The 21,051-nt window shown below is 39.5% G+C and overlaps 1 protein-coding gene across 4 annotated transcripts in view; it reads right to left on the bottom strand.

The window, feature by feature from the left end:
• The window catches only part of CAMSAP2 (calmodulin regulated spectrin associated protein family member 2), a 201,463-nt gene that overhangs the window by 63,643 nt on the left and 116,769 nt on the right, over positions 1-21,051 (bottom strand). For 2 of the 4 annotated variants that reach the window (XM_065409318.1, XM_065409316.1), the window contains exons 5-7: positions 12,618-12,650; positions 8,750-8,891; positions 4,863-5,002 (exon numbers count right to left, since the gene is read on the bottom strand). In XM_065409318.1, the coding sequence (XP_065265390.1) occupies positions 4,863-5,002; positions 8,750-8,891; positions 12,618-12,650 (315 nt within the window). The remainder of the gene's footprint in view (positions 1-4,862; positions 5,003-8,749; positions 8,892-12,617; positions 12,651-21,051) is intronic. The other 2 variants (XM_065409319.1, XM_065409317.1) reach the window with 1 other exon arrangement.

A 21,051-nucleotide genomic window follows, 5' to 3' on the forward strand; every position in this document is an offset into this window, starting at 1 on the left:
TTCTGCTGGCAGTTTGCTTCTTTTTGTTACTTATGGCAACAATATCAGAGATTAACTGATTTTTTATAAGATAATATCACTACCTGCTGTGCAGTCTTATTCACTTGACTAGTTGCAACAGCTAGGCCATACACATTGAGGCCAGGAAATGTACTGAAACTTCTGCCCAACCTTTTGCCCTTTCACAAAGAAAGGTGTAAGCATGTTAGAAATCCTAATTTACTGTATTAATGATTGTTACTAAGCCCAAGGAGTGAAGTTCAACAAGTACAAGGAAATTGTTTGCTGCTTCTGCAACTGGTGGAAGATGAAATTGGGAGGAAGCAGACTGCTGGATTGCATTAAGTCTTCTGAAGATATGTACATTACATATATTTATGTTATACTTCATCTGTTAGCAATTTTTAAAATAACTATTCTAAAATGTATTATATCAAGCATTTAATCCTGCCCTTAACATATATAATTTGTTTTTAAATCACTTTGCTTCTTATACAGAAAAGGGATCAAAACTACAAGCTAAAAGATAATCAATTTATGATAGTTTCCCTGAGGTACAAAGGAATCACACTGCATTTTATAAGCTGGAGATAGAAATACGTCAGCCTGGTGATCTGCAGGCTGTGTATACTGCAGAAATGATGCAAACCATCCCCCTGCTGGCAAGTGGCAGTGCATTACTCAAAGGAAACAGCATATTCCATTATACCCTTCTAGTCAAAGAGATTCAATAAGGAAAACAAGCTGTATGAGCAGGACAGGGACTAGGATACATTGATAAAATCAGAGCAAAAAGCTGCAAAAGCAGGCTATTGTTTTAAACTTATACAATAATATATACTATCATGTGGCAGTTAAATTTAAAAACTACTTTTTTCCATGAAAATTCTCTTTGGAAGAGTCAGCAAATAGAAAATAATTTTATAGGTTTGCATCACACACTGATATCATTCCTAGTCAGTTTCTAGAATGAGAAAACAATTTTCTGTACTATACAGCATTTTAATATGTTGTGCGATATTTAAGGTTTCTGCTCACAACACGAGCTTTTTCAAAGGGATTCGTCAAGGGAGCATATATTCTTATTAGAAGTTACTCCCAATGGATATCCTGGGAAACTTGGAAAGCCCTCATCTTAACTGTGAATTTATTTTTAAATCAGATGTCTTTTCCACACATGCAGAACAGAGCTTACAGCACCAGCTAGTGTTTCCCTTGCCAAGGCCTAGGAGGAAAACTTGGCAGCTTTTCTGTGTACCATTCTGTGTACCATTTACATCTAAATAGGTATCCGTGCCACAAGAAGCTTGTGAAAGCATGGCCACAATGAGCTTTTTCAATTTACAAATGTCCTAAACCTATGAAAGACCTAAATCCACTCTAAAGAAATTATTCAGAAGCAGGAAAATTACTTAGTCTGTAGCATTTTTAAAGTGTACAATATAAGAAATTAATTTATAAAGAAAATATTTATATTCAAATATTTGTTCTCAAAGCTTTATATTGGATACTTATTTGAATCATTATACACTATGCACCTCCTGTACAAAAACAGCATTACTCATTGTCATGGATTAGCTTAGCACAGCAATAAGGAGTCATGGATTCCATATATTCCAGATAACCAGGGCTGGGGGAAAGAGATCAAAATGCATGGAAGAAGTTCAACTCAAGATGGGATGAGCAGAAATTTGACATAGTGGGCAAGCCTGTTGTCCACTTCCTTTTGTCTGCTCCCACAATACAAGCAAATAGATATTCTAAGCAATAAGAGATAACAGTATAACAAGCATGTCGATAGGGAGCAGTCTGTGATGTGGAAATTTGAAAATGCCAAAAGCTGACTCAAGTAGATGAAACTGGCTGCCTCTAGTAGCAACTGATGAAGTTTCAATATGTGAAGTAACAGAATAATCAGCAAGAGCCAGTGCAATCCCCTATATCAATATTCTAAGGGCAGAGAGAGGTAGCAGCTATGTAGCTCTCCCGTCAATAAAGCGCTGTCTACGTGGGGGGGTTAAGGTTGGTATAACTTGTGTGTGTGTGTGGATTTTTCACACCCCTGAGCAACATAGTTATACCAAACTAAGGCTACGTCTACACTACCCGCCTGAATCAGCGGGTAGAAATCAATCTCTCGGGGATCGAATTATCGCGTCTCGTTGGGACGCGACAATCGATCCCCGAATCAACGCTTGTACTCCACCAGCGCAGGTAGGAGTAAGCGCCATCGACGGGGGAGCCGCGGAGGTCGATTTGCCGCCGTCCTCACAGCGGGGTAAGTCGGCTCGGATACGTCGAATTCAGCTACACTATTTGCGTAGCTGAATTTGCGTATCTTAAATCGACCTCCCCCCCCCCCCCCCTAGGGGGGACGTAGCCTAAGAGTGTAGTGGAGACCTGGCCTAAGGCAACTATGTCAGCGTAGCTATGCTGGCATAAAACTGTAGAGTACACCTCTACCCCGATATAACGCGGTCCTCGGGAGCCAGAAATCCCTACCGTGTTATAGATGAAACCCCGTTATATCAGGGTAGCGGTGGCAGGGCTCCAGCGGTGATTTAAAGAGCCCAGGGCTCCGGCCGCGGGGAGTCCCGGGCCCTTTAAATCGCCGGCCGAGCCTCGCTGCCGCAGCCCTGGGGTAGCAGCGGCAGGGCTCCAGCGGTGATTTATAGGGCCTGGGGCTCCCCGCAGCAGCTGGAGCCCCGGGCCCTTTAAAGCGCCGCCTGAGCCCCACTGCCGGAGCCCCAGCGTTACCGCACTATATGTGAACCCATGTTATATCAGGTCGCGTTATATTGGGGTAGAGGTGTAGATGCAGCCTACCTGACAGAAGGTGTTTTTCTGTTGGCGTATGAAGACCATCCTCCTAAGCGAAGTTAACTATGTCGACAGAAGCACATTTCCATCGATACAACTGGGTACACTGGGGATTAGGTCAGGATAGCTATGTAGGTGAGGGTGTTGTTTTTTTCACATCTCTGACTGACACGGCTATGTCAACCTAACTTTTAAGTGTAGACCAAGTCTTATTTTGATTTAAGAGTTGCTTATTTTAATTTAGCTTAAATCTGTTTTTAATTTTCTAAGGGCTGGTCTTCACTACCCGCCCGGATCGGCGGTAGAAAATCGATGTCTCGGGGATCGATTTATCGCGTCTCGTCGGGACGCGATAATCGATCCCCGAATCGACGCACGTACTCCACCAGCCCAGGTAGGAGTAAGCGCCGTCGACGGGGGAGCCGCGGCGGTTGATTTGCCGACGTCCTCACAGCAGAGTAAGTTGGATCAGATACGTCAAATTCATCTACGCTATTCCCGTAGCTGAATTTGCGTATCTGAAATCGATCCCCCCCGTAGTGTAGACGTAGCCTTAGTTAAACCGAAATAACCCTGGGTTTAAACCAAACTAAGAGTGTCCACACAGCCTTTTGAACTGGCTTAACTGAAAAGGTTTAAAATCACACCTTAAGTTAAACTGGTATAATGCTGCATGTAAACAAGCCCTTAGTGACTAAGGCCTGGTCCGGTCACAGATTTTGTGGTAGTATGTCAACTAGGGATGTGATGTTTTAGCATTACAATTATATCAGTATGACCCCTATTGTGAACTCAGCTATATAGGTACAAAGGTGCCCTATAGCTGTATAGTTTATTCCCCTTCCCCAATGGAACAAGCTATACCTATTAAAAGCACATTTATGCCAATATCAGTGCATCCACAATCGGGGGCATGGGGAAGGCACTGCCTCATGTTAACTACAATGTGTGTGTGCAGATGAGGGCTGAAGTACACAGCAACAGCTCAAATCTGGAAGATGCTAAGTGCTCCTGTGAACTGCTAAACACCTTCATCTGGGTGAAGTCAGTGGTAGTTGAAGTGCTCAGCACTTAGCAGAAATGAGCCCTAAATGCAGGTATTCAGATAACACCACACACATTAATTACAATTATACGTAGAATTCTGTATACCTATGAGAAGACTCAAACACTTACTTGAATCTCATACCATACTTTATAATGAACATACATACTGTGAAATTCAGTACAGTTTTCTGTTTTAAGGTAAGGAAATGAAATATACACAACTACAAATTATGTGCATAAGTGTTAGATTTTTAAATTAAATTAATTCAGGAAATTCCAAGTTATGGTTTGCAGAGCAACCATAGCCTATCAAATAAAGATAGCACATACACATGTAAAACACAGAACTTAACACTGTACACCTCTACTCCGATATAACGCGACCCGATATAACACGAATTCGGATATAACGCGGTAAAGCAGTGCTCCGGGGTGCCAGGGCTGCGCATTCCAGTGGATCAAAGCAAGTTTGATATAACGCCTATAACGTGGTAAGATTTTTTGGCTCCCGAGGACAGCGTTATATCGAGGTAGAGGTGTATATATATTTTATATTTCTGTATAGATGGACAAGGGGACATGAGTTAGTTATTTTAGAAACTATAACTTTAAATTACACTATAGTTTGAAAAACTTAGGAAGTCACAGCCATCATAACTCTCAATTACATTTTTAAAGAAATATTGCAGATTGTGTGTTTTTAATTAAGAGAGAACAAAGTTATGACAGTCTGCCCAAAATTAAAGTTTTACCTGTTCTCCTTTTAAAAATATATTTACATTTCAAGGTCAATAATAACCATCAAAAATGAGGTGATACGTGCAGCTCAAACATTCATTTATATGCACATTATAATGTAATCACCATGTCCCAACAAATGCAGTATCCTTTTTCGCTGAACCACATAGCAATAGACCTAAAAGCAGTTAAAATAACATTACTAAAGCAGATCAGAAGAAATCACATGTTCAAAAAAATATATATATTTTTTTTACCTTTACTGAAGCAGCAGCATAGAGCATATCTTCAAGAGTGAAATGGCAACATTGGTTCAAATATTCCTGACAAAATTCGTGTATGAGCTGTAGATTATATAAGCTATCAGCCAATGACATGGTCTCCTTCAAACAAACATCTAAAATGAAAGCAGAAACAGAAAAAGTTAAGCATAGCTACAGATCTGAAAATAAAAGCCTTAAATATAATAAGTGCTAAGCATTTTGGAGGTAGATTAAAAAATGAAAACATTTTGTCAAAAAGAATTTTTGAAAAATCAAGTTTTGAATTAGATTTTAATTTCAGAATCTTGAGTTACGTCATCTTACATTTTATTCCATTGCATTTTTATAGGTTTGTTTTTATGCTATCGAAGTAGATTAACATCTTGAATACTTTCCAAAACATGCTATGATTGGGGTTTTTTGGGAAATGATAATTATAAATTATGATTTTTAATTACCCTTGCTGAAAATAAGTTATGATCTAACTCTTGACCCATTTATTATTTTGAGACCATCACAAACATAACTGTATAACTTAAATATATTGTACTGATTACAGTATCCCTCTTGCAACTAGGTTTTAAATGCTCAGATACTATTAGTAAGGTAAATGGAATTACACATCTGTTACTGGAGTTCTCCAAGCATATTTATTTCTTATCACTGAACGGCCACTCTTGAGAGAATGTGCCTCAACATCACAAACTCTGGCTCCATCTATAAAAGCAATATGAGTTTGGGCACCATATACTCTCTTTTTTGGAGCCAATTGTTCAAAATGAGTTTAATACAAGGAATTGCAGGCCCTGATGCCCTCATTTCCTTTTACTATTCAAAATACCATTTATAGTCACAGAAGTGGTAATGGTGGGTAGGTCAGTGTGGTTCTGATGCTGCAATATACTCTACATACCATGTACAGCTGAGCAACTTTCCTTTCTCCTTCAATAATTGTCTTTTAAGAGATAGACTAGCAGTAATAACTCCCTAGAGAAGTTCTTAAAGAATGAGGTCCTGAAGGAAATAAAAAGGAAAGAATATAAGCATCAGACTTTATTACTAAATTGAGGGAGTATAGCTAAGTGAAGATGTGAACCAAGTTTTATGTGGCAGTATGATGGGGTGGACTAGGTCCTGAGGTCCCCTGCTGGAGGCCTTGTGGCCCTGCCACACCCCGCCCCAGAAAAGGGCAGGAGAGGGTCCTCCGAGCTGCCTAGAGCGGCTGTGTGGGAAGCAGCCAATCAGGGCCCAGCAGGTCAGTATAGGAAGAGCTGCAGGGCCAGAGTGAGTTCAGTTCTTTGCTACAGCTGGAGAGTGGATGATGCTTCAGGCTGGCTGCTGGGACTCCACAAGGACAAGGCCCTGAGATAAGGGTGAAGAATATGCAGGAGCCATGGGGAAGGGGCCCAGGGAATTATAGCAGCAACACAGTTTATTTAAAGGGACATCGTGGACAGCTGCTATCTATAGGGTCCCTGGACTGGGACCCGGAGTAAAAGGCGGACCCAGCTCCCCTTTACCAGCCACTGGAAAAGTGGCCTGGACTTTGATACACCCCAGAAGGGGAACTAAACTCTTTTAATGGCCCAAGTGAAGAGCTGGGGCCAGAAAGGCCCTGAGAGGGCAAAGACATTGCCTCCAGGGAAGGAGCCCTGGGGCACTGCTCTATTCTGGAGCAGGGACAAACTGAGAGAGACATTACAGAGGGCACTAAGAGAGGCCCCTGTTGGACTCGTACCCTGAAAGGGGTTTGTGTTGCTTTTATCTCACAGACAGACTGTATATGACTTGGCTGGAGGGCCGAGTCACCAAAGACCCACCACCAACAGAGAGAGAGAGTTAGGGTGACCAGACAGCAAGTATGAAAAATCGGGACAGAGTGTGGGGGGTAATAGGCACCTAGATAAGAAAAATCCCCAAATATCGGGACTGTCCCTATAAAATCAGGACATCTGGTCACCCTAGAGAGAGTGTAGGCACACGCACTCGGTCAGGGGGTGCTCGCGAGAGGTGAGTGTGACCCTGTTACAGGCAGCTCTACAGATTTCAGGGTGGAGACATTTCTCCAGCATTCCATGGAAACTGTCTTACAACTATTAGGATGGGCTACCCGGTAGAGGGACTTATGTTGGTCATAGATAGGAGTTAATCATTTAGATAAATCTTTCAACTGAAACGGATACCAACTTGAATATGGCCGCAAATGCAAAAAAATCTTGAAACCAACAAAAAAATTCTTTCTTCATCAGGCAACAAATCAATGCACTTTTAAACTGAAAATATTCAGGTTTAATTTCTTCTGTTAAATTTGGTTTGGGATAAAGATCACAACGGACCAACTAACTAAGATGGAATTTAGGATGTGGACGTAGCATCTACTTTACCTTAAAGAACAAGATGAAAGGAGGATCTGGCATAAGCAGCCTCACTCAGCCTGTTTGTTGATCGAATAGCTACTGAGAATGCAGCTTTGAGGGACAGGGGAGTAAAAGTGGTCTTGTCAGTACTGAGTTCTAATCTCAGGAAGGTAAAGCCTCACACTAGAAGATATACAAAAATAATGCCCTATTCATAGTCAGATGAAGAAAAACTATTGTTCCCTGGAGTGGAAGATTATGATAAATTGCTAAAAGCAGCCAGGTACGGTCTTTTTTTTTTTTTTTTTTTTAATTAAAAGAAAGCGAGTAGTCCAGAATACAATGAATGAGAAGACATTGGGTCTATGTTTCTGCTTTTTCCCTATATATTAAAGATTCTCCATTTTAGTGCATACCCCTCTGGTAGCTGGTGTCCTTAATTCCAAAATGACCTGGTGCTTCCCATGTGAACATTCAAATCTAATAAGTGTCAAGAATAATACTGTATGCATCAATAAAAACTTTATATTTTTAATGTTTTCTATGGTTCTCATAGTAGGACCTGATCACCTCTGACTTTATTTTCGAGACAAAAGGGGAGACTTCACATGCATATTTTAAAAGGGTAAATGGAATATTATGGCTAGGAGATCCAAACAATAAAACTGGTGATATTAAGCTAGGGATTCGAGGATGACATGAGCCCTGTCTTGCTTCACTGTTCTGAAAAACAGAGAGTGGAGGAATCTGTGGGAAGGCATACATGAGATTCCAACTCCAGGCCTAAAAAATGCATCAGTCAGGAATTCTGAATCTCTGTCTGTTCTCAAACAGTAAGCGGGCAAGTTGTTAGCACTGGAAGCAAAGATCCAAAGCGTTAGCATCCACGGCAGTCCTGCTTTCAACCCTTCTCTGATCAGACACACTAGACAATAACAGCACGTGCCTGGATTTGACACATAACTTGAAAGCCAACTTTTTCCATCTCATAAAACAAGAGCGACTGGAATTTTTCTTTCTTAAATCTGGAGGCCTGTAGTACTGAAGGCATTCTTTGGAATGGTTTTGCATAGGGATTTCACACTTCAGATCTGAACAAGCCTGAGATCCATGTGCATGATCCCAATAAGGCTGAAGCTTTTATGGGGAGAACAGAAGGCTAGAGAATGACCAAGGAGGACTGGATGCCAAGACACTTTAGGCACCGAAGGATGTGCTTGCAAGAGTGAGGAATCTGCCAAAACAGTTCCTTACGGAATTATCTTTACAAACTTATATTTGCTTGGTGATTTATAGACAGTAATGGTAAACATAATATTGGGAGATACCATGGTGAGTAGTGCTCTCTCTTTAAAAACTGAAATTTTATGCACGAGTCAGAGCTTTTAAGAAACTCTCAAATTTTACCTCTTCTGTATCTATGCTATTCAATGCCACCATTCTAATGTATACTGAAGAAAAAGCCATTTTAACTTGCATCACCATATTTTTAATGGCAGAGAATCATCTAACATACACACTCACCCTCCAGTTTGACAATATCAGGACAGTAGAAGTGGATCAGAGCAGCTAAAGCACAACCATCTGTACCATCCTTCAGCAGATTTTCTACCAATGGAATGCAAGGCAGCTGCTTAAGCAGTGTTTGCTCCTTCCTGTAACGAGCCTACCATGTAGAAAGAGGAGATTAAAATAGACATATGCTCAGAAACATACGTGAAAACAGATTTGTACTGTAGATTCTGTGTTCCATTAGTGAAAAGGCATTAAGTAATATCAAGTGAGTCACCATTTTGTCAGTGGTTACTTTCTGTAGATTAATATTTATGCTAAACAAATAGGCAAAATGTAGATAGATTTAAAAGGAAATAAGCCCATATGATAATATTGCAACTTTCATTCAAAACTACTGTGCTACCAAAGTTTGATCAAATACATACAATATTCTAATTCACTCTGAAATCAGATAATTCATTTATCACTATTAGGAGAATAACCTACAAATAGTGGAATTCAATTTCATAAGCATTCAAAAATTACTTATTTGTCTAACATAATGGGCCAAATCCTCAGCTGGTGTAACTCTGCATTGCTCCTTGAAAGTGAACTGAGCTATGCAATATGCACCACATGAGGATCTGGGCCAATACGTGCTTCAGTTATAACAGACCTGCTGCCAAGTTCAAAAGTAGAGAAATCTGGATTTGATCAGCTCCATTTTAATTTTACTCTGTGTCATACAGACAACAGTGCATTTAGGAAAGGATTTATGGTCAAGATTACTAGGGTAAAAGAACATTACAAAAGGAAAACATTTAGAAAAGAAACTTTTTTTTTGCTCTAATTTCATATTGGTCATTCTTAATGTGAGTTCTCACATCCTCTGGGGTGGCAGATTAAAAAAAAAAAGAACATATAAGATGTATTTACTAACTTGTTGATATGACTTACTGAGTAACTGACCTTTTAATTTTCAAATACTACAGGAAGTTTACAATCTGTCTTCATACCTAAGTGCTAATTATGATGCTAATTATGATGTCAAGAATATCCCTGAGCTAACTAATTTTATGTTTAAGTTATGTATATATTTAGATGGAATCCGAGGGCTCTCTTTTGAGGTTCTGAGAATTCACTCACTCTAACCCTGAAAATTATTCTTTTGGTGAGAACTGGATGGGATTCCATTCGGTGCATTTCCGTGTCTCTCTTAAATTGGCCAAAATGGGGGATTATTGAGGGATGTAGAATTCCCAAACTGTATTACCTTGTGGAGAAATACCAGTACTCTGAACTGAAGACAAGTCTTTATTATAGCACACCAGAATGGTCCAGATAACTTTTAACCAGTTAGTATTTTAATATTTAAAGAGTAAGTTTTAAAGCTTTACTTCAAGCTTGAAATGTGGTGACACTATTGCATGAAGTATGTTGTATGAAGATACAAATGGCAGAAGACAGTTTCCCCTTGCTATGGCAGACTTCTGAAAATGCTAAACAAAATGTGTTTATCTTTCATGTATTATTAATATTTGATTTGCATATGTTAGTAACACTTTAAATTACCTATATTTAAGCAAGACATTTTTCTTACTGTCAGAGCTTTTTCCTCCCCCTCCAACTTGCAATTCTTTACTCATGACAATCTAATCTATTGTCATGGAAATCACTATAATGTCACAAATATAGAATTATGCTTTTCCTCCATGGAAATGGTTTAGCAATGAAGTGTAAGGAGAAATGTTTGACTTAGATTTGATTTTATTATTAGACAACAATAGCAAAGAAGATACAATAACAAATAATATACAGACTGGCTCAAAAATCATAATTAAAAATTTCTCCCAAGAATTTAATATATTGTTTTAAAAACAAAGTCTCTCAATTTTGTTTAAAGAACATTTTAAAGTTGTTTTAAATATAGAGTATAATGCCTGGCTTAGCAGCATATCACGATATGCCACCACACAATGACTTTCTGGGAGAAAGCTTCCTGTCACTTAAATTATGATTCAGGTTGCCTTAGGAACATTGTCTATAGACTTCTCTTGGAAACTATGTCAAACCTTTAAGGTAGACCTGGAAGAAGATGGTTGTTTGAGAGAGTAGAAATACCCAACTTCAGGAAAAATAAGTTAAAATATAGTCAAATCTACTAGGTTGCTCAAGGTATATTTTGTATCGTGTTTTAATAGGAATTTATTCAGCATTTGATAAAGAAGGCAACAGATGTTATGCTACTTCAAGTTACTGTGTAGCCACCAGTGACTGTTTTTTACTTTTAATTTGGAAGAAAATCTCTTTTAATCATTTAGAAAGCGTGATGATAAACATGGTCATAACAAAATATAACACCTCAACATGCTAGTACCATATTTATCAAAAGATTGGTACAGCACTGCTTTTAATAACTGCACGGCAAATATATATGATGTTTCTAATATACTGCTGGGGAACTATCGGTAAACTAATACCTTATGCAAAAACAGCAATAACAAAAGGTTTATTCTGAAACAGCTCTTCACTAGCATTCTGGTTTAATGGAAATACTGTATGTCAGATTATGATGTGAGATGTAGTTTATTTTCGTAGGTCTGTAATGACCATACACAGCGCACTTGTGGCTTTACTCCTCTATGTTAGTTATGTTGTTGTCCTTTCATTCCTGAAATAAGAACATTTAAATGGTATTACATAGTCCAAAACTGAATATTCTCTTTAAATATAAGTAGATAGCAATGCAGAGCGGAAAAAAGACAACACTTCAGAGGAATTACTTTTATACTACAGACTCTTACGAATTTGGGTTCAATCAGCTAGAAATAGAACAGCTGTAGTCACTATTACAAACTGTTTTTTAATGCTGTTCTTTAGGCAATGGCCAAACTTTATTTACAGTAAGCAGTTGCCTAAGCGCATTTTTCTCTCTTTGCAATATATAAACCATCTCTTATTAATTAAAACAAAACTATCTGAGGGCCTGCCCAAGTGCTACATGTGTGATTTGATTGAAAGATCAAAAGTACATTTTTGGACAACAGAACAAAATGCAGTACAGCATTTACTTGAACATCTACAGACTAAGTAAATCTCAAAGCAGCTCCATACCTATAGTATGGATTTATTGATGACAGAGAAAAGAGCGTATTATCTTTATTGTTGAAGTGTAGCAAGGGGATATGTTAATTAAACTGCATACAATTTTAGTGCAAATTACAATACGATAAAGGAAAATGATCATCCCCAGAAGAGAGAGTATCAAGGAAATAAATTTAGTTTGTTATTAATGAAGCACAGACTTACATTATTATGCTTTTATAATTTTAACAATAGGGGGACAACCAATGTTTTGCTCCCCTAAATACTCATCACTAATTGAAAAGAGAGAAACTGGGGTAAATGGTGTGTGTGATATACACTTTTAATAAGTGTCTAAAAACTTCAAATGCCACAAAGGTTGGCTTCTGTGGATCAACTTTCTTAATAAAGTACACAAGCAGCTCTGATTCACACTGAATAGGAGTTTGCATATGAACCAAGCAAAGAACCTTACTAGAGAGAGTACAGAGAGGGTATTTTATATTCTGAGGTGAGGTAAGAGAAGGCAACACACTGCACTATAAAAAGTAAAATATCATAACCACTACAGATGCATGTCAACTGTTCTTAAAGCAACTTTTGATCCAATATCATACCTTAAATTTTAATTTCCCCCAGATTATCTTGAAAGACTGGATTCTAAACTATGTGAACCCTATGGACAGCAATCTACTATACTATAATCTAATCTATCTGAGATAAATGAAATGAATGAGTACACCAGCATGACATGGACAAACCCATTCTCATATAAAACTATTAGATCAAAGGTGAAGCAATTAGGCAAACTTACAGGAACCAGTTTCCAAAACCATTTGGTAGGAGACTTCAGAGGAAGCAGTAGAAAAAAGGAAAAACAAAAAGCAAAAGGAAATTTTTTTTATCAGATTTTATAGTTTATCCTTACATAGCAATTTTGCTATAAACTGTCAGTTTCGTACAATGGTGTATTATAATTTCATAATAAATGCTATTGGCACTGTAACCTTCATACATGATAAAATGAAATTCTTTAATAGTAAAACTAATAATGGAATGATAGTTTTCAGTCTCTGTCAATCAACAGAATAATTTCCCCACACTAAAAAGACACAGATTTTTAAATCACTATTATTTTATTTGATGTCCTCACACATCTAATTGCGCCCAGGATATGCAATCAATTTTACCAAATGAGGAATTCATCTGAGACTATGATCAAAATGAAGTGACTCAGAACATAGAATATGCAAGCAAGCAAAAAAGGTAACGCAATGTATAGTAACAGGTCTAAACATGCTTGTATAGCAACATTACAAATTCCAGTGTGGTTTTTAACCGTTAATTCCAATGCCAACAAGTAACGTTTCATACAAGTTTAAAAATATTTTGTAAATATAGTCCTATGACAATGAGGGGTGTGGGAAATCATGTATTTGCAATTACAAGTCACATTAGCATCAGCTACATGATGGGCAACGACCTGAATGTACAACCTAGTTTTCATGTGTGTAGTTTTCTTTCAGCTACTTCTAGGGAAGGGGAGGAGGGGGGAATCAGAACTGGTGGATTTAATCATAATCAAATAGTCTATAAAATATATATGATAAAAGAGAGACCAAGTGACTAGATTTGCAAAGAATCAAAGTAAACTCACTCTAAATGCTTAATCCCAAACCCATTGAAAAAAAACAATGGAAATTATTTCATTAATTTCAAAGGGTTTTAGATTAGTCCCTAATTGTGCTTATAGGTTTCAGAAAAATATTTATTACAAAAAAAACAGTTACCTACCTGTATTGTAACTGTTGATTTTTTGAGATGTGGGTGCAGATGTGTATTCCACTCAGGTGCGCGAGCACCCAGTGCATCAACACTGGAAACTTTTCCTAGCAGTACCAGTAGGGATGACGCTCATGCCCTCTGGCCCTTAACCCCTTTCCATGGCTATTTAATGGAAATGCCACCCCAACCCCTCTCGGTTCCTTTGCTCCAAATGTCAAGACAAGACACTCCGATGCAGAGGGGCTGGAGGTTGGGTTGTGGAATACATGTCTCCACCCACATCTAGAAGAACAACAGTTACAGTACAAGTAACCATTTTTCCTTTGAGTGGTTGTAGATGTGTATTCCATTCAGTTGACTCACAAGCCGTACTTTAAGGTGGTGGGACATGGAGTCTACTTCAAGAACAACTGCAAAACTGCCTTTCCAAAGTTTGCATCTGACCTAGATGCAGAGCTAACAGCATAGTGCTTGATAAAAGTATATACCGAAGACTGGACGGCAGCCTTGCCAATGTCCAGTATCAAAACAGCACTTAGGAACGCTATCGATGTTGGTTGGGCCCTCATCAAATAAGTCCATAATCTCTGAGGAAGCGTGGTCTGAGGAACAGCTACTTTATATGCTATTGTAATGCAGGAAGTTATCCACCTGGAAATCTGCCTAGAGTCTGCCTGACCCTTCCTTTGATCTGCATAGGAGACAAAAAATGAGGTGATGAATGAAAAAGCGTAGTCCTCTCTAGGTAAAACGCCAAGCATCATCTCATATCCAATGAATGAAGTTGCTGTTCATATGTATTTGAGTGTGGTTTAGGAAAGAATAGCAAAAATATTACTTGGTTAAGGTGAAATTGGGAAACCACTTCCAACAAAAATTTTGGATGTGGCCATAGGGCCACTTTGTCTTTGAAAAACTGCATAAACTGCATATGTCATTATGGCCTGCAGTTCACTTACTCTCCTTGCAGATGTTATAGCAAGAAGAAAGGCTGTCTTCTGGCACAGGAGGGACAGAGAACAGGTTGCCAGGGGCTCAAGTGAAGGCCCGATAAGAGCAGTTAACACAGTATTAAGGTCTCACAAGGGAACCGGCTCTTTCACTGCCGGGTGGAGACTAATGACTCCTCCTAGAAATCTTGCTACCATGGTATTAGAGAAAATTGACTTCACTTGGATCAGAGGATGAAACGCCAAGATCACCTGTTACTGGACCTTCAAGGAGCTGAGAGACAGATCAGAGGACTGAAGGTGTAGCAGATACTTCAAAATGTCCCAAATGCAGGCTAGCCTTTGTCGAATCCCCGGGCTAGTGATCACATCAAAAGCCACTTCCACTTGGTCGAATAGGTAGCTCTTGTGGACGGTTTTCTATTACTGAATAGCACTTGCTTAACAGCTTCCAAACAGCATTCCTCCTCCTCCTCATCTAACCATGCAGCATCCATACCACGAGGTGTAGACTTCTGAACACTGGATGCAAAACTCAACTGTGGTGCTGAGTCAGTAGATTTATGATAAAGAGGAAGAGCGATGGGAGGTCAAACCGACAGATTGAGTAGGTCAGAGAATCAACATTGCCTTGGCCAACCTGATGCAATAAGAATTAGTTTGGCATGATCCAACTTCAGTTTAAGAATAATGAGGAATGAGTAGTACCAGGGGAAAGGCATACATCAGTGCTGATCCCCAATTCAGATGGAAGGCATCTGTTAAGGAGCCTGGACTGAGACCTACTTGAGAACAAAAAACTGATGGCACTTCTAGTTGTCTCTTGTTGCAAACTGGTCTATAATCAGGATGTCCCTTGTAAGAAGATGGAGCTCAACACATCACTTGTGATTCTGGGAGAAATTCCTGCTGAGATGATTGGAGTAGTGATTCTGGACCCCAGGTAAATGAGCAGCTGCAGGAATTATACTTTCCTTGATGCAGAACTGCCAAAATTTTATTGTATCCTAAGCTCATAATACATTGTGGTATCGTTGTTGGTGAGTATATGAACTGCTGCACCCCAATGTGATTCTGAAAGGCTGGGTAGGCATTGTAAATTACTTGAAGCTCCAGGATGTTGATATGAAAGGAAGCCTCCTTTTCGACCACGAGCCCTGAATTTTCAGTGTTTCTAGATGAACTCCCCAACCTATTGAGGAGGCATTGGTGACTATAATCCCGGTTGTTGGAAAACAACCGAAGGGAATTCCCTGGCATATATTGCTCCCAACTGTCCACCACTGTAAGAAGTTCAGGATCACTGGAGACACTTGGACAAGCTTGTCCAACAACTGAAAACTCGGGCAATAAATCAACTTCAACCACGTTTGAAGAGGATGAAGGCACAATCTCACAGGCTGGACTACATAAGTGCATGCAGCCATATGGTGTAGAACTTCAGGCATACATGGACTGTAATTGAAGGTTAGGATTGAAGTGCCAGACACAGGTGACAAATTGCTTGAAACTGTTTGTTTGGCAGAATCACTCTCAACTTTATTAGTCTAGTAGGGACCTAATTCATCAATTTGTCCAGTTAGCATTAATGTCAACATCCCTTTGTTCAAAATCAGACCCAGACGATCAAAGAGACATAGTGTGAATTGGTATTACAGAGGACTTGTTTTTTGGACTTGCCTCTCACTAACCAATTGTCCAGGTTTGGGCAGACAAGAATTCCTCTTTTTCTAAGATATGTTGCTACCAGAGTGAAGCATTTGGTAAATACCCATGCAGTGGAGGAAAAGCCAAAGGGAAGCACAGTGTACTGATAAGGCTGACCTCCGCTACAAATCTCATAAACCTCCTGTGACTTGGGAAGATCACCATATGGAAGTAAGCATCCTGAAGATTGAGGGCTGCAAACCGGCTGTTGTGATTCAAAGCAGGAGAATAGTCCCTAGGGTACCCATGCACAGTCTCATGTATTCGATGTACTTGTTGAAACCACAGAGACTGAGGCTAGGTCTCATCCCTCCCTTGGACTTGGGGATCAGGAAATACTATGAGTAGAAACCCTTTCACTGATTTTGAAGTGGAAACTCCTCTATGGCCCCCAAAACCTGGAGAGTCTGCACATGTTGAAGGAGAAGAAACTAGTGAGAGGGGTCCCTGAAAAGGGAAAGAGTAGTTGAGTGGGAAGGGTGAACAGACTGGAACTGAACGGCATAACCCAGTCCCAATGCTTAGTGCCCACTCGTCCATAGTTACTGACTCCCAAACCCTGTAGAAAAGGGATAGCCTGTTCCCAAATGAAAGGGAAATGGCATGAAGCTTGAGAACTGGAATGCCAACCTTGGGGAGAGTGTTGAGTAGACTGCTTTCCCAAAACAGATAAAGAACAGGCTGATGGGTTAAAATTGGGACCAGAAGACCTACTTCTATGAGACTTGTGCCCCTTTCTGGAGAAGTTCTGCTGTCTAGCAGGATAATTTGAACTAAAAAACTGCTGAGGGTGATATTGCTGCTATTGTTGTTCCGGGAAGTGATGCATCTTTACCACTGAGGTAAAACCCCCCAACAAACACAACATAACATGAGTCTTTAAGGGAATGTAATGTTTCATCAATTTTCTCTGAAAATAAAAATTGACTGTCAAAGGATAGGTTCTCAATTGTCTGTTGGACCTCAGGAGTGATACCAGAGTTCTGCAACCATGAAGTCCTTCTCATTGTTACAGCAGAGGCCATAACTCTAGAAGAAGCATCAGCCATGTCTCAAACTAACCGTAGTGTTGTTTTTTCCACTCGACGGTCTTCTGCAAGGAAAGCCTTAATCTCTTCTCTACAGGATTCTGGGCAACTTATCTGTTAATTTTGCCACTGCTTCCCAATTTACAAAAGTCGTACTTTGATAAAAGTGCCTGCTGATTGGCAACATGCATTTGTAAGGAAGAGGTAGAATACATTTTCCTCCCAAACACATCCAATCTTTTAAAATCCTTGTTCTCTGGGTGTTAATTTATATCTCCCTGTCTTAACCTCTCATTAGCTGCCATTACAACAAGAAATTTAAGTACTGGATGCAAATAGATGCACTCAAAACCATGCATAGGCATGTTACATCTTTTATCTGTACGCTTCATTGTGGGTGGTAAGGAAGCTGGAGTGTTCCATAGAGTTCTTGCTGGTTCCAAGATCACTTCATTTATGGGGAGAGCCACTTTCCCTGGAGCTGAGGACAGGAGAATATACAGTAACTTATGGATGTTCTCCTGAATACCAAAGGCTGAAACCATGAGCCTCAGGAGGCCCTGACATTATTTAAAATCCTCAGATACAGGGGAGGAATATTCTGGCATTACAGAGTCATCTAGCAATGAAGAAGAGGAAGGAAGCAAAGCCAGCGGAATCTCCTGTGATGCCCGTAACAACAATTCAGACTGAACCAATTCCACTGGAGCAACTGCCATTTGTGGCTGCAGTGATAGAGGCTCAGGAGGAGAGGCTCCCAGCAGAATAGGAGACCTTGTTCTGGACTGCACCATGGATCAGAACCTCACTGACTGTGGAACATCCCAGGGATTCCAACAAGGCCATAGTGGGTAGGGATACGGCATAGATGGCCAGTAGGAACTGGGCCAAGAAGTCCTCTCTCAACTATGAAAGCATTCACAATATCAATACCAATGGTGATCCCCAGGAAATCTCAGTGTCTTTCAAAAGCGATACTTAGAAGGCAACAGAGAGGAGGAGGATGTCTCCAACCCTGAGGAATCTTCCAAGTTGTCAACAGAGGCAACAGAATAGCCGTCCCTGGTGTCCTTCCAGGTACAACAAACACCATGTGTTGGGGTCACTAGTGGGGATAGCCACCCGCCACCACAGATCATGTTTAAATCCTAGTGAGGGCATCACCCAGGATAATGGTCTATCCTAACTATTACAAACTAAACCTATGGGTACTACTTAACTATACTAACTAGTCAGTAACTAGAGACGATAAAATCCCAGAAAGACAGAGAGAGACGCATGAGGTAAAATAAGACACAGAATACTCTGACTCCAGCCCTGGGTGGTAATAAGGAACTAAGGGGGGTGGGGAAGGGGGTCAGGGCAGTGCTACCTTTAAAATAGCCAGAGGAGGAGCTAAGGGCCAGAAGACTCCAGCGCTGTGCTTTTGGGTACTGCAAGGGAAAGTTGTCCAGCTTTGGTGCGCTGGGCACACACGCACCTGAGTGGAATACATGTCTGCAAACACTCGAAGAAGAACCATTGTTATTGTAGTATAGCAAATACACAGAGCAAGTTCTACGAAAGGGTAAATTAACTTGATTGTACAAATGAAAAATTTTAAGGAATGGTTATTTATAAGTGCAGATGAAGCTAATTTTCATATGTTTTATACTGAAGCAGAAAATATATTGCAAAGGAATTATATATTTTGTATGTTTATGTAGTTTTTTAAATGATCTAGACATGCTGCATTATTATAAAAGGTTTATTCACTGAAAGATTGTAAAAAAGTCAAAATATGTTAAAGCTCTGTTATTTTACATAGTTGTTTGCTGTACGGAATATTGTCTTTACTACATACTTTTTAAACTGTGGAAAGTAACTGTAACAAGGAAACAGATTTCATTTAGTCTGAATATGAAATAATTTTTTACTTGAGAAAGGCTGTGTACGAGGAGTGGGAGAACTCAGTGTATTTCCTCTGCAAAGCCACTGTGTAAGATTGGACTTCTGTATTTGGAGAATCCCACAACCATTTAGAAGTGGTTAAGTTTTAGGTAATACATGCACAACCACCCCTGGATCTGAACATTCCAACCATTCTTATTAAAACACCCCCTTCCAACTGGGTCCAGTTCCTCCCCACCTCACTGAAATCTAATAAAACCCAAAGAAGAAGGAAAATGCATATGGATTTGCAAATTCATTACACTCAAAGAACTCCCAGTTATATGTAATGAATGCTTACTGTTGGGTTTGTCTAGATTGGGGAATGAGGCGGAAGTTAGGTCTGGGCTATCTAATATGTTAGCTAATCCAGACAATCAAATTATTAATTCATAATAAATAATCATTTTAATGTTCTTTTCAACAAAACACTAATTTAGTTGTTTGCTCTCTTTATTGTAGCATTTCTAAATAAACTAAAGTAAAACTGTCTGGCAGGCTTTGAGGGTTATGAGCTCAGTTTTCTACTGTTCCTGGCAAGAGTGAAATTTATCAAAGTAGGAAACAGAAGAGAATTATAAAGTTTACTGAATAATTTTGCCTGTTTCTAGCATAAGCAATCTTGCTTCTGTTTGGTCAGAAACTAAAATGAAAAATAGGTCTTCAGGTCCTTGAAATCTTTATAAAGATCTTTTCTTCCCAGGCCTACTTGGCTATTTGTGCTTATTGGGGAGATAGAAACATTCTCGCTCCCTGATCCTTTTCCAGTTCAAGCTCCAGAGTGAGAGAAAAACAGCTTTCCAAGATCATGCCCATCCCTGAGAGCTACAGCTTAAAAAAACTCAGGAAATTAGAAGTCTCAGCAGTATATGGCTGGAGTAGCAGCCCATACAAACAGGAAGAACCTTCAATGATGCTTAAAGCTATAGAACAAGGTACTTTTGAACTTCAAACTATGCCAGCCATCTGGAGAACCCACATTACGGCAGAGCGCCTCAGTCTGGAAAGGGTGATGGAAAGAAGCAGAAGAGGCACAATGGAAATATCAACCCCCTGATTTATTAGGTTTTCAAGTCCTAATGGAAGCAACATGCTGAAGGATATAAGAAGCATCAAGGAAGGAGGGTAGTGATGGGCTCCAGATGTAAACATAGAGCTAGAACTGCATGTGAACACTAAGGCCAACATTTTCAAAATGTAGATGCTTAAATTAAGGTAACCGAATAAGTGGCCTCATTTTCAAAGTGGTGACAATCCTGAGCTCTCAGTCCAATAGAGTCTGGGTTGTCAGCATTTCTGAAAATCATGCCACTTACACTTAGGTGCCTAACTTCAGTGTAAATGTGGAGTTCTTTTTATTTTTTGTTTTGTTTAAGTATTTGGAACAATGCTTATTTAGAAAGGGTATGTAATGTATTTGAATAATCTAAAAAGTGCTTTGGATATTACAACAGGAGAATTCAATGTTGGGTGTTTGACCTAATTACAAAGCCTACTGATACCAGTAACTTAGTTCCCAGGCAGGGAATGAAAATGACAGAAAAAAGTAACATCACACAGAGTAGTCAGTAGTAACAGCTGCAACTGTATGTCAGCAGCAGTAGAATAGTGGCCCAGGAGCATAATTGAGTCTATTGCACAGCTGTCAGTATTAGATGTTGGGGGTCAACGAAGATATAAACTGTAAATGACATCTCACTGGCACTGAGCTGTGAAAAAAGAAATGGAGTACAGGGATGACAAGTCAGAGCCTGGAAACAGAGGAACAGTATGCTGCACCAAAGTGTGTGTGTGAATACTGAAAGACGTTTGATAGTGGCAGCATTATACTGAACAATTAAGCTGATCA

The sequence above is a fragment of the Emys orbicularis genome, chromosome 8 (genome assembly GCF_028017835.1).
Source record: "Emys orbicularis isolate rEmyOrb1 chromosome 8, rEmyOrb1.hap1, whole genome shotgun sequence".
Taxonomy (NCBI): Eukaryota; Metazoa; Chordata; order Testudines; family Emydidae; genus Emys; species Emys orbicularis.